The 12,546-nt window shown below is 36.9% G+C and overlaps 1 protein-coding gene across 24 annotated transcripts in view; it reads right to left on the bottom strand.

Annotated features, from left to right (window-relative positions):
- ppip5k1a (diphosphoinositol pentakisphosphate kinase 1a) overlaps positions 1-8,339 on the bottom strand; it is a 56,079-nt gene extending 47,740 nt beyond the window's left edge. For all 24 annotated transcript variants that reach the window (XR_006369554.1, XM_044105555.1, XM_044105597.1 and 21 more), the window contains exons 1-5: positions 8,205-8,339; positions 2,814-3,271; positions 1,551-1,746; positions 840-930; positions 661-746 (exon numbers count right to left, since the gene is read on the bottom strand). Coding sequence is in view for 23 of the 24 variants with exons in the window: in XM_044105555.1 (XP_043961490.1) it covers positions 661-746; positions 840-930; positions 1,551-1,746; positions 2,814-2,951 (511 nt within the window). In the remaining variant the exon portion in view is untranslated. The remainder of the gene's footprint in view (positions 1-660; positions 747-839; positions 931-1,550; positions 1,747-2,813; positions 3,272-8,204) is intronic.
- Between the last annotated feature and the right edge of the window lie 4,207 nt (positions 8,340-12,546).

Genomic DNA, 12,546 nt, shown 5'->3' with positions numbered 1-12,546 from the left:
ATCAATGCATTATATGATTTATAGATTTTTTGCAACAAGCCTATAATTACGAAATAAGCACTTCACATCCGTCGATAATTCTTGATTAGTTTTTATCTTAAATATCTGAATTTCTGACATCATCCTTCCTGGTTCATCCACTTTTCTCTCCACGGTGTTGCTTTTTGTTTTTAAGCAGCTACTTTTATTTTTATTTTTATGTGACAAGGGGGGCGACTAGCACAAGCTACACAGCAGGCTGTTGCTAGGCAACCGAAGTTGGGGGAACTTGAAACCAGCAGGTTGTTGCTAGGTAACCAAAGAGTGAGTGAGTGAGTTGATTCCAACAACCTAGCTCAGCTGGCAGTGAGAGAATACTCTACCGATATTGATCTATAGTGATCTATATCATTATTGATTTACTGTCCAGCCAAAGACACACAGGAAATGTTGACCCTGCGGCGTTCACTGCTGAGGCCTCAGAAGAAGCTCTCCTAAACACGCACAACATCTGATCCGAGTGCCAGAACCTTTATGTCACAGAACATAATGAGGGAAACTCGTCCCTGCAGAACATCCTGCACTATATTTATCCCATAGCTGCCACAGAACCAGAACCCGGCTGAATAAATGATGCCTGATACAATAAGTTCAGAGCACTAACAGGAATATGAGGCTGACCTTCGGGTTTATCTGGGTCGCGGTTCAGCACAGCGTAACGCGGCAGCTCGATCCCCTCCTCCTGTAGGATCCGATACACTTCTCTCCTGGAAAACACACAAAAACAAACCCTGATGATACATAAAAGACTCCAATAGATGTTTGTTTTGTTGGAGCCTGGAAGGGTGAGATAGATGCACCTGTCCTGAATATAGTACTGCATGTTCAGGTCGTTGATGAGAAGAGGGCTCCTCAGTTTGGCGTAGCTCACCGCATTGTCCAGAGGGAATCCTACAAAAAGAAGACGCAAAAAAAACATTTTTAAACCTCTAGCACAAGCTAGAGGTTTAAAAAGATGGGGGAAAAATGAACACTGCTAATTAAAGTCATGTTTCTTTAACCATGCTGCTGCTTTTCCGTCATCTCATCCTCACCTTCGTAGCAGATAATCCATTTTTGATCAAGAAGCTGACGCTATACCGTCATTTAGCTCAGCTGAATAAAACGCTATTAAAATGAAAACTTAACAAACTTGTCGAGTGTTTATATTTCTAAAAGGAGCTGCATAAAGCGAATGTTTCATCTCACAATGGATTCTGTTTGGATCGCTTCTCTTTTACGTTCCAATATGGCCGCCATCTTTATTCCTGTATCAAATGACTCCTTTAAGGATGACCAGCAGCAACCAAACTACAACACTAAAAGAAGGACTAAAGGGACGTTATTAGTTAATCGACGGGAAATAATTTTAAATCGATAGTTAATCATAAGTTGATTAATTGCTTGCGTCCGTAGGGGAAACACAAGCATTCAGAGAAATATGATTGCAAAGACTGTGCAGATTAAATATGCATGACTTGCATGTCGGCCATTTTGTCAGTGTGCATGCACTGTGGTGGGAGGGGTGGCACCTTTGGAGTGGAAGGAGATGAGGCAGTCACACAGCGGCCATTTGTCCACAGGCTCGTTGAGGATGGTGTCCTCTGGGAAGATGACCACGGTGATGTACTCGAACCGGCACAGCCTCTCCAGAATCTGGGTCATTGGCTTGGACTTGGACTTCTTCATCATGCAGCAGATCCCCACCACGATCTGTCGCTCCGGGGGCTGAACGGGACGGAAACAGATCAACCGGACAAATATCACTCAGAACGTAAAGGCCTCAGCTTTCAGTGTATTTATTTTATTATTGCAGTAGCATATTGTTCTCAAAATAAAATAATTAGAAATATCAAACCTGCAAATAGAAGACATTTATCCAGTGCAGAATAAAAAACAATAAAACAATAAAAAGCAGTGACCTATTTTCAGTTTTCTGGCAGAAGCAATGACATTAACAGGCTTCCTGAAGAAAAACAGATACGAGGCTATTCCACATGATCATCTTTAGTTTTACGCTGCAGCCATCTCCCAGTCAGGCGTCTGCAGATGAAAATAAAATCAAATCTCCTCCAGCCCAAAGCATACGGTTCTAGTTAAAATCCCTGAAATGAGTTTTGAACTTTTTTTCAGTTTCAGTCTTTGAGCAAAATTCATGTCTTTTACAGCATCTTTGAATGGAGTTAAACTGGAACCAAAAAATAATCTGAAACTGGGGAAAAAAACAACAAAATATGAAAAGAATTAAACTGAAAAAGAAACCCAGCACAAAATTCCCTTTTTAGATTAGTTTTCTTTATGCTCAAGTATTTTTTTAACAAACCTTTCTGCAAGACACAGGAGCTTGTTTTAAGTCAATAATTTCTTTATAATGAATAATAATTGATAGTTCCATTGGAAGATTGTTTCCATATTATAAGTGAAATAACCTCCAAATGGAACTAGTAATTTTTCATCAACACAAAGAAATTATTTTTCTTTATGTTGTTAAACATAAACAATAATCTATGCCTTGCAGAAAATTTACTTTTGATTTAGTTTTGTCTCATTTCAACTGTATTGAGAAGTTTGAATTAGAAACTAGAGAAAAAAACCTTTTTAGGATTTGGTGTTTTTGGTGCCCATTACTGGGTGCATAATTACTGACCTTATTAGTATTTACTTACATTTATATGAATTTTATGAATTCAGTTTTGAGTCTGTACCTTAAAATTTCCCCTTAGGGACAAATAAAGCTAACTGAATGTAGTGACTTTAAAAAAGGAAACACTAATAATCAGAAGCGAGATGCTCACCGTGTCTTCGTCGTCCTCATACAGGTCCATGTCTGTCCTCATGCTGTCCTCCTGAACCTCGCTCTCATCGTCCTCGCAGCCCACGAAGAATCTGGGAGCGCCACACTGGCTCTCGCCTGGGCTGTTGGGCTCTGACATCACAATCTCCCGCTGCTGCCCTTAGCATCGCACCGCGCCATCAGACACCAGCAAACGGCCGGAGCGGGCCGCCGATGGGAGGGCCCGAGGCCTATGGCGAGGGACGAGGACCCCGTTGCTTTGACTGCACAGCAGAGGCAGGTCAAGGTGGCGAGACAGAAAGGACGGGATAAAGGAAGACAGAGGCTGCAGCGTTGCTCTGTCTTTTATTTTCTAGTATTGGTTCAGCTGATTGTGATTTTGTTTGGCTGAATATTCAGCAAAAGCTCCAGCTATACGACTGTAGTTCTTTCTTCCATTTGCAGAAATGATGGACAGTCCTGCATTAAAGCCAAAAGCAATAAAAAAACATTATAAATACAATCATACATCATGTTTTTTATTGTGGTAACTAAGCCAGTTGCAATAATATTTTTTTTAATACTGTCATAATCAATCATATGATAAAATAAAACAAGCTCAATAATTTCCATCTGCGTGGTTAATCGTTTTTTTCTCAAGCAGTTATGAGTCACGGAGGAAAAACCTGAAACTGCTGCTACGCCAGTTACTAAGGAGGTCGTTGCTAGGTAACTGAAGTTTGAGGGGAACTTGAAACTGCTCTTTACCCAGCAAGTAACAACCCATCATCTTGGTAAGCAAGCACAGTGCAAAGCACAGATGAACCACGGCTTCCCAACCAACAAAAAGAAAGCAGAGTGCTCAAAAATTATAATTGAGTAATAGTTGCAATGTAGTTATATTGTTTATAAATTAGATATTAGTAAAACAAGACCTACTTCTAAGCTTGTGGCTAGTTTATTGTTGTCATAGCAACTGTCATGATGGCTAGTTACAGATGCTTACCAAGATGGCTGTCACCTACAAAGTTTCCAGAAGTGTGACATCACATGAGAGCTACTGTATCTACATAATAAATATTTATTATTTATTATCTATTGATATTGATCACATCTATCACAATATATATTGTTACTGATTTCTTGTCCAGCCCTAATTAAAGAAAAAGAAAACTAAAAATCATTAGTTGCATCGTTTTGGTTATTGGCAACATGAATTTAAGCACGTCCAAATCTGGAGATATCAGACTCAAAACGAGATGTTTAGAGTTATAATAATGCTGCTGCTGAACTGTAGACTTGTAAACGTGAAGGAAAGGCCAATAAAGAGTCCAGAGTCTTCAGATTTAAACTAACTGATGATTAGCAGCTTAAAGACAGGAAAGTCAGCAGACATACCTGATTATTGCTTTGTGACATGTTACAACACCAGGACTGCAGACTGGCTTTGCAGCAGTGAACATTGCTGTTACTGAACGCAGCTCAACACAGCTGAGATAATAAACAACACTTCTGGGATGTCAATGCTAAAGAAAACAAACATGGCTGCCAAAAAAAGACCAAGATCCCCTTGAAGAATTTTGTTTTTTATCTGAAACCACATCGATTTAATACCAATTACGTCTCATTTCCAAATAATTTTTATTTAAGGCTATTTTACTAACATTTGTTACCGTCTAGTTTTACTCTGTTACTTTTGTCTTGACCTCTAAAGGTGACCAGATGTTCTTACATGTTAAGCCAGAAACACAAACACAGTACAAGGTGCCTTTGCAGCCTCGGCTCCTAAACTAAACTTTATGCATTGTGGGTCATAATTTTGTTTTTTCAATTAAAAATTATTAAATTATTTTCTTTATGTCTCACTGAACATGCAATATTTCAATGAAGAAGTAGAAAATATAGTGTTTTAGGTTATTAAAAAGTCCCAATTTACCAAAATAAAGTTTCCCGTTGAGTGAAATATTTTCGATTTTCTTGGTGTAGAAATGTTTATTCTCACCAGCAAGAACAAGTTTCCTTTAAAACCCTTTAACCAAGCTCAATGGATACATGAGTAACAAAAAAACATGGTTAAAAAATAAAAACATGTTGCGTTGTACCAAATGTTTTCCCAGTTAGAGTGCATCTGTTGGCCTTGAAAAGCAGTTTAACACGACAAACAGACCTGCTGTATCCCTCAAACCAAGAAAATAAGAAAATTGAAGTGATTCAAGCAGATCATCAACCGTTTCCTATCAACACACAGGAAAAACCCCCACTGCCGTTAAATAACATTTTAACTCAGGGGTGGTCAGTCCTGGTCCTGGAGGCCCTGCAGCTCTTACAGTCTCCCTGGTCCAACAGCTGAATCTCCTCCTCAGTGCTGTCAGGTTCTCCAGAGTCCTGCTGATGACCTCATTATTTGACTCAGGTGTGTTGAAATAGAGATACATCTAAAAGTTGCAGGAGACCGGACCTCCAGGACCTCCAGGACCTCCAGGACCTCCAGGACCAGGAGTGGCCACCCCTGTTTTAACTGGTGAAATCTGGTAGATATATCCAACAAACCCCACCCTATATCTTGTGGTTGTGGTTTGTTTCATTCACTCACTCACACACACACACACACACACCCACACACACACACACACCCACACACACACACACTCACCATGTTAATGTGGTAAATCACCATTTCACAGCTTTTGGACATTTGGTCATTAATACAGAACGCTACAAGAGATCTTTCCTGCCAACAGCCATCACTATCTGCAATAACTCTTAAGAATTTGAATTAACACGAGTTACAACATTTATTTTCCTTTTACGATCAATAAAATATGTTTTAATTGATTTTTGAATCTGATCGCCTGAAAATCTGTTTCATATCAGTCAATATCAATAATTGTTGATATCAATAATTAATTAATTAATTAGGTTTTTACACCAAATAAGTGGCATGAGCTTCACTGTTTCCACTCCCCGTCATTATTTTTTTATTTTTAAGCAGTTATGAGGCACGGTGGAGAAACATGAAACTGCTGCTTTGCCAGTTCCTCAGTGGATTGTTGCTAGGCAACCAAAGTTGGGGGGAACTGGAAACTGCTTGTTGCCCAGCAGGTTGTTGCTAGGTAACCAAAGAGTGAGTGAGTGAGTTAGTCAATACCACCAACATTCAGTGAATTTATATAATATTCTATCATCTGTTAATATTGATCATGTATCTATGGTGATACATATTGTAATTGATTTATTGTCCACTTCTAACTGAATGTAATTTGAAATTACATTTCACTCTGACTTTGGTTTATTTTTAAACTAGACAACCCAGAAGGATTCATTACTGACTTCACAGCCAGTCAAATTTTGTTTACATTACTTTTATTTTTGCTGTGAAAAGGAGCCAGGGGGCCATTTAACAACAGCTAATTATAGAACAGTAATTTTCTAAGGAGTCTATTGTGTTAAAATGTGGCTCTCACCCAGCAGGAAGTCTCTGGGGTTCATAAACTCTCACATTTAAAGAGGCCGGATCTGAACTACTGTTAATGGAATTTAAAAAAAAAGAAACTATTACCTAAAATAAAGAACAGCTGTTAACAGTGTTTATTGTGATTTAGATAATGTAAATAAAAAGTATTCTGGATAAGTAAAATATGTAAACAGTAAAATTAAACATTTTGTACCTTATTTTGCAATGAACTGATTATTACTTGAGTATGTCAGTTGCAGGTTGGTTGGCGTAAATGCATGATAAAACTGTAAATAATGGGAATACTAGCAGTTTTTAGTTAGTATGAAAGAAAATATATAAAACAATGTAAGTGACTTTTCAGTGGTTGCTCCTTGACCCATCTAAAATAAGTCACTAATTACCTTTTTAGCAGCTTTGCCTTTAAAGATCCGGCTTCAGTCACTGATATTTAACCTGACCTTGACTCCTGGAGTTCATGTCTGCTTGACTGCAGTCATTTTTATACCTGAACATAAACTAGACTGTTTTGAGATAATCTATAATGTGAATTTGTGGTTTATTAATAATCTGAAACAATTTGATTTTATTACTTAGATATAATATTATTACATGGTTAACACAGCACTGGTTGCACCAGTGCAACTGGCAACTAGTTGAACAAGTTGACCAGGTGCAAAGTTCATTTTTTTAAAATCACTGTCTTTTAAGGGAATATTGATTTGTAAAAGATTAATTAACAACCTAATAAACACAAAGTTATTTGAAGTTGAAGCAGAACTGCACAAGATGTGTTGTATATTTGAAGTAATTTTCCATAATCTGTCAATAGTCTGTTATACAGTTAAGGTGTTTATGTGTCTCCAATGCCAGCAAGAAAGTCTTCAGAGTTTTTTCTTTATTAAACTCTGGTTATAATTTACAAATAAATCATAGATACACCATATTAGGAAAAAAAGCATTTTGTAACATTACTGAATATTGCGATTTAATTCATCCAAACTCATCTCAGTTTTATATCACTCTTTTCAATCTTTTTTGTTTTTAATCATAATTTCCTTGTCAACCTGCATTTTCATGCAGTGTTCGAATGTCTCCTATCAAATAATGCATTTAAAAAAATCCTGTGTGACATGAGACACAGTAATATTGCTCTAAAGCTAAATCAAATTATGTCTGATATTTATGCTTTCCGATTATGATTTGTCTCCATAAAATATGAAAATGACATTGGTTTATAATGATTTGTTTATAAGCACAAAATGGAAAGAAAGAAGCTATGAAATCCGTTTCATAGCTTCTTTCTTGAGTGAATTAAAGGTGGGTGACAATAACTAGAGGAATAAACTGACTCGCTGCCCTGGTTACTTATTCTATAAGAAAAAAGCACAGATGGGACAAAAATTATTTTATTTTTAGGAGTTAAGTAATTCACAGGAAATGGACGACAAAAATTCATTCATCTGGCTCTACATAACGCTTCGATGGGCCTTTACCTGCGTAAGAAATTACGTCAAGGTGAGGGATTAAATGAAATTTAAAAGTACAGTTTTTAGCACGGGAATGTTAATACAACGCAGTCGATATTATTATTATTATTACAGAAACACGTTAATTTACGCAAGGAACATCTGAACGTAAGTTGAGTTTACACTGTTGTAAATAAAAGAGAATTAAAACATGATTTAAAACTGTTATTGTGAATTTAAATGCCATCTTCATTGTTTCTAGTATTGGAAGCAGCTGTCCTGAGCTAACGTTAATATTGACGGCATATTTTAACTGCTGTTAGCTTGCGTTAGCATTCGACAAGCCGCTAATTTGGCAAGGTAAACAAGTCTTCTGCTGCCCTTACGTCAGAATTTAACACTGACACTACATAATACCACGGATATCAACACTTATCACTTCCCATTTATTACCATTAATCAGCAATAGGAGGTAAAATATTAAACTTACGGTGCCATAAAAAAGGTCTTTTGCTGCTACTGCTACTGCTGCTTTGGAACGCTCGACTCGCTGTTGTTGACAGTTTGCATGAAGCCAATTTGACAGATGGATGATTGACGTCTGAAGCAGCCAATTAGATTGAAGTTGTGTTTGAGAAGGCGTGGCTAAAACCCAGCGTGGGCCAATAACAAATGGCCAGGGCCGGTAGGAGAACGTCGGCACCGCCTATAGGTGAAAATGAGGACTACACCTTCTTTTAAATAAAAAACATGCACGTATAGCAGCTAAAACAGGATAAATAATTATTTAACGTTAAGAACTAAAATGACAAATAGAATAACTTTTATTATTGCCTTGCGACAGACTGGCAACCTGTCCAGGGTGAACCCCGCCTCTCGCCCGGAACGTTAGCTGGAGATAGGTACCAGCAACCCTCCCGACCCCATTAGGGACAAGGGTGAACAGAAAATGGATGGATGGATGGATGGATGGATGGATGGATGGATGGATGGATGGATGGATGGATGGATGGATGGATGGATGGATGGATGGATGGATGGATGGATGGATGGATGGATGGATGGATGGATGGATGGATGGATGGATGGATGGATGGATGGATGACATTTATTATTGAATAAAAAGTTCAGTTTCACTGAAAAAACATAAAATTTCACCAAGTATTTTTGTCAAGTTTCTAAATATCGTATCACACTTGATATAAGACAAAACTAACTTAAAAGTAATGTATTAGCAACAAATATGACCTTGTTGAAGTAAATAATCCCTTAATATTGATGATAAATTATTAGTTCTGGCAGATTATTTCATTGGTAACATTTCTACCACTGGAAATAAAAATTTTTTTTAATCATTGTTAATGAATTATTGACTTAAAACAAGCTCCTATGTCTTCCTGAAGAGTTACTTATAAATTAGTTTTGTCTTATTTCAAGTGTAAAAGGGTATTTGCCCTAGTTACTATAGACCAAAAATACTGGGTAGTAGTAACAGCAGTTTTTCTCTTTTTTGCAGTTACTGATTCTAAAATCCAGATATGCAGTGTGACCTTGTCTCCATACAGCAGGACGATCTGCTGCTGCTGCATGAGGTGCCAAAGCTGACGTCTTCGCCGTGATGATGCATGTCTGCAGGAGGCTGTTATTGGGCTATGAAAGGGGCATTCTGGTTTATAAGGCTCTTCTGTGAATATGCTGAACATGAGGGGTGGAGGCGCTGGGCGGGACCGCTCACACAAATACCATGACTGTGAAAATAAAATTAGCAGAATGTGCAGTTTACCTCTTCAGAGGACAAACTGCACTGTCTGCAGTGAAGAGGAAGCTTCTCTGCGATCTTTTTTGTTAAAGTTATTGACTTTCAGCTGCAGGTCAGAGCAGGACAGGAGTTATTGTTTTGAAAACAGTTCTGGCCTTTGCTTTTGGACTCGGCTGCCGTCTCTTCAGGAGGCAGCAGATCTCCAGTTTCTATTGCTTTTGGCTCAGATGACCATGTTGTACCACCATTGCCCCCTGCTGACAGAAATATTCCGACAGCATGATGCTGCCGTCCACAATTAAATGCATATATTCATGAAAAACACTGCATTATTTTCAAAACATTTTATATTAAACATTGTTTTAATTTAAAACTTAAAGGAATATAAAAATGTATTCACGCTTTCTGAACATATTCAAATTTTTTCACATTGAAATCACAAACCTGAAGAACCAAACACCATTTGCATTTATATTTGTGTAGTTTTCTCAATAGAAACTGCCATATTGGAAAAAAATATACATTTGACACACATTACAAAGTTATTAGTTTACACTTTTATGTGGAACAAAAGTCCCAACTGGCAGAGATGGGCTGAACTTGTTTGGCGAAGAATAATGTGTAAAATTTCAATGTTTGTGTGTAAAGCTGATAGAAAGAAACCCTAAAGCATTTGTTTGTGTAACTACAGCGAACGGTGGTTCAACAGATAGAAATTCATGGTAGGCTTTAATTTTTAATTTGGGAAAAATGTTGAAAGCCCACATAATACTTTCCCTAAACTTCATAATTATGCAATGTTTTGGTGTAACCCTTAAAATTCCCATTTTGTATGTTTTATTCTTCTATTTGGGTTTCAACAGCACCGTTACCTAGCAACCCCAGCCCATTACTTAGCAACCCAAGTGGAATTCCAGCGTGTTTGGTTTGTGCTGTACAATGGCTGCTGGAAAACTGCTGGAAAAGTGTTTCTTAGTTGACTTGCCATCCAGAAACCACTTGCTACATTCTTCTTAGTTGTGCAGAAGGCTTCAATTCTGCTTTTTGAAGATGTGTGGTTGTATAATTGTAGATCTGTTCGTAGCTATTTTCACCTTTGATGGTACACGTTGAGTGGGGGGGCGTCGCCAGAAGCAGATTATTTGAATTTAAAGTGACAAGAAGTCTTAAAACAAATCACTCTGAAAGGAACCAAGTAAAATCTCATTTTCTAAGAATGATTTTTGTGTAAAAAATGAGGTATGTATATCTTTGGTTTCTCGCATAGAATTATTCTAACCTGTTCATCCAAGCATAATATCTCACCTATAAATCTCAATCCCTATTTTTGTCTTCTTTAATTTAGTTTTTTTTATATGAATCTACTTGTATCTTTAGGAAAGGTGACGATGGTAATGAATAGTTTTCTGTAAATACGGGTAATGAAGGTAGTGAGAGTGATCCTCAGCTGCTGAAACACAAACAGCCAAAGCCTCGTTAACCTTCCTGTTTCTCTGAACTCAGCCTTTCAAACAGTTTGGCTTTGTTGACAGAAAATTCCTCCAGTTTGTCAAACGGTTCAGTCATTTCACCCGACCTCGACTCCAGTGTAAACACCGTGGCTGGGGGACACACCTTATTCCAAAATATTGCCAAAAAGAGGGGTGGAGGATTCTAAATACGGCGAGGAAACTTTGAACAACTTTGAACAGGTGGAGACATAATGTATCTGTACACAGACTCCACAAACGGGTCACTCAGTTGGACTTAAATTCACTGATCAGCCTTTAGAACGCTTTATTCCCCTGATTCCTGAATATGGAGCTAAATTAGGGCCATAAAGTTTGTTCACAAAAAGATTTTTAACTGAGAAAATGAGATGCTAAATAAGATGCAAAAATAAGATGCTAAATAGCATTACAGATAAAAATAAAGAATAAATTTAACAAAAATCAATGTTCAAAAAAGTATTTTCGAACGTTTTTGTCAGTTTCAAACTTTTTTCTTCTATTAAACAAACTTTATGGCCCCAGTGTAGCTCCATACCTGAGTCCCAGCATCCTCACACGTTATGAAGGTTGAAGCAGCGTTTTATAGAAACAACAGAAGTCCAGTGTGTGCTCCTGCTGATAAAATAAGCTCTGGCTCCGCTTAATGCCACTTAAACTGAACAAACTCCAGTCTTTGGGTAATTAGGGTTCATTTGTTTCCGCGGCGACGCAGTTTTAAAGCCCATGAACTCGCTGTAATTACCATTTCCTGTCCTGCCATTGCTCAGTGCAACTGGACTGAAAGAGCAGCTTTGTGTCCTCTTTTGGGAACTTTTTTCTCTATTTGAAGATAGAAAGTAAGTTAAAAAGTAGAGGAAATATTTGAAAATGTTGAGTTTTGGCCAAATTCTCATCCATCATTTCTGCAGAATCTGTCAATAAAGAGCAGCTATAAATTAGAAGAAACAGCTGGAAATGAAAACAGATGATTATGTAACACAGACTAACTCCCCATCAAAACTTCATCACTGCAACGCTTTACCACTTTTCTGCACACAAGAAACTAAAAAAAGGCAAATATCCTCCAACCCTTTCAAAATAAAACAACATGGTTTTCCAACACTTCCAAAGATAATCTGTTTCCTCTGCATCATGTTGTGGTGAACAGTCATGACCAAAATGCTGCTGCCAGCAAAGAGGTGAAAATAAGAGGCTAAATAACATTACAGATAAAAATAAAGAATAAATTGAACAAAAATCAAACAACAGAGTTTCAGGGAGGAAATCATGAAAATTAAAACCCTGAAGGTGCAGATATGGTTAATGAATCAGTTCAAAATTAATTTTGATTTTACTTTATTATTATTATTATTATTATTATTATTATTATTATTATTATTATTATTATTATTATTATTATTATTATTATTATTATTATTATTATTATTATTATTATTATTATTATTATTATTATTTATATTAGAGACACTTTCAAAATAAAATACAATAATTTTTATTGCTTATATAATTTATTTCAATGCCATATTGTGCAGTAATTCATTTCTTACTGTATGTCTTTAATCTTTATTGTTATTATTATAATT

This window comes from Gambusia affinis, linkage group LG02, assembly GCF_019740435.1.
Source record: "Gambusia affinis linkage group LG02, SWU_Gaff_1.0, whole genome shotgun sequence".
In the NCBI taxonomy this organism is placed as follows: Eukaryota; Metazoa; Chordata; class Actinopteri; order Cyprinodontiformes; family Poeciliidae; genus Gambusia; species Gambusia affinis.
The sequence above is the reverse complement of the archived record's forward strand: the minus strand, read 5'-3'. Positions and strand labels throughout refer to the sequence as shown.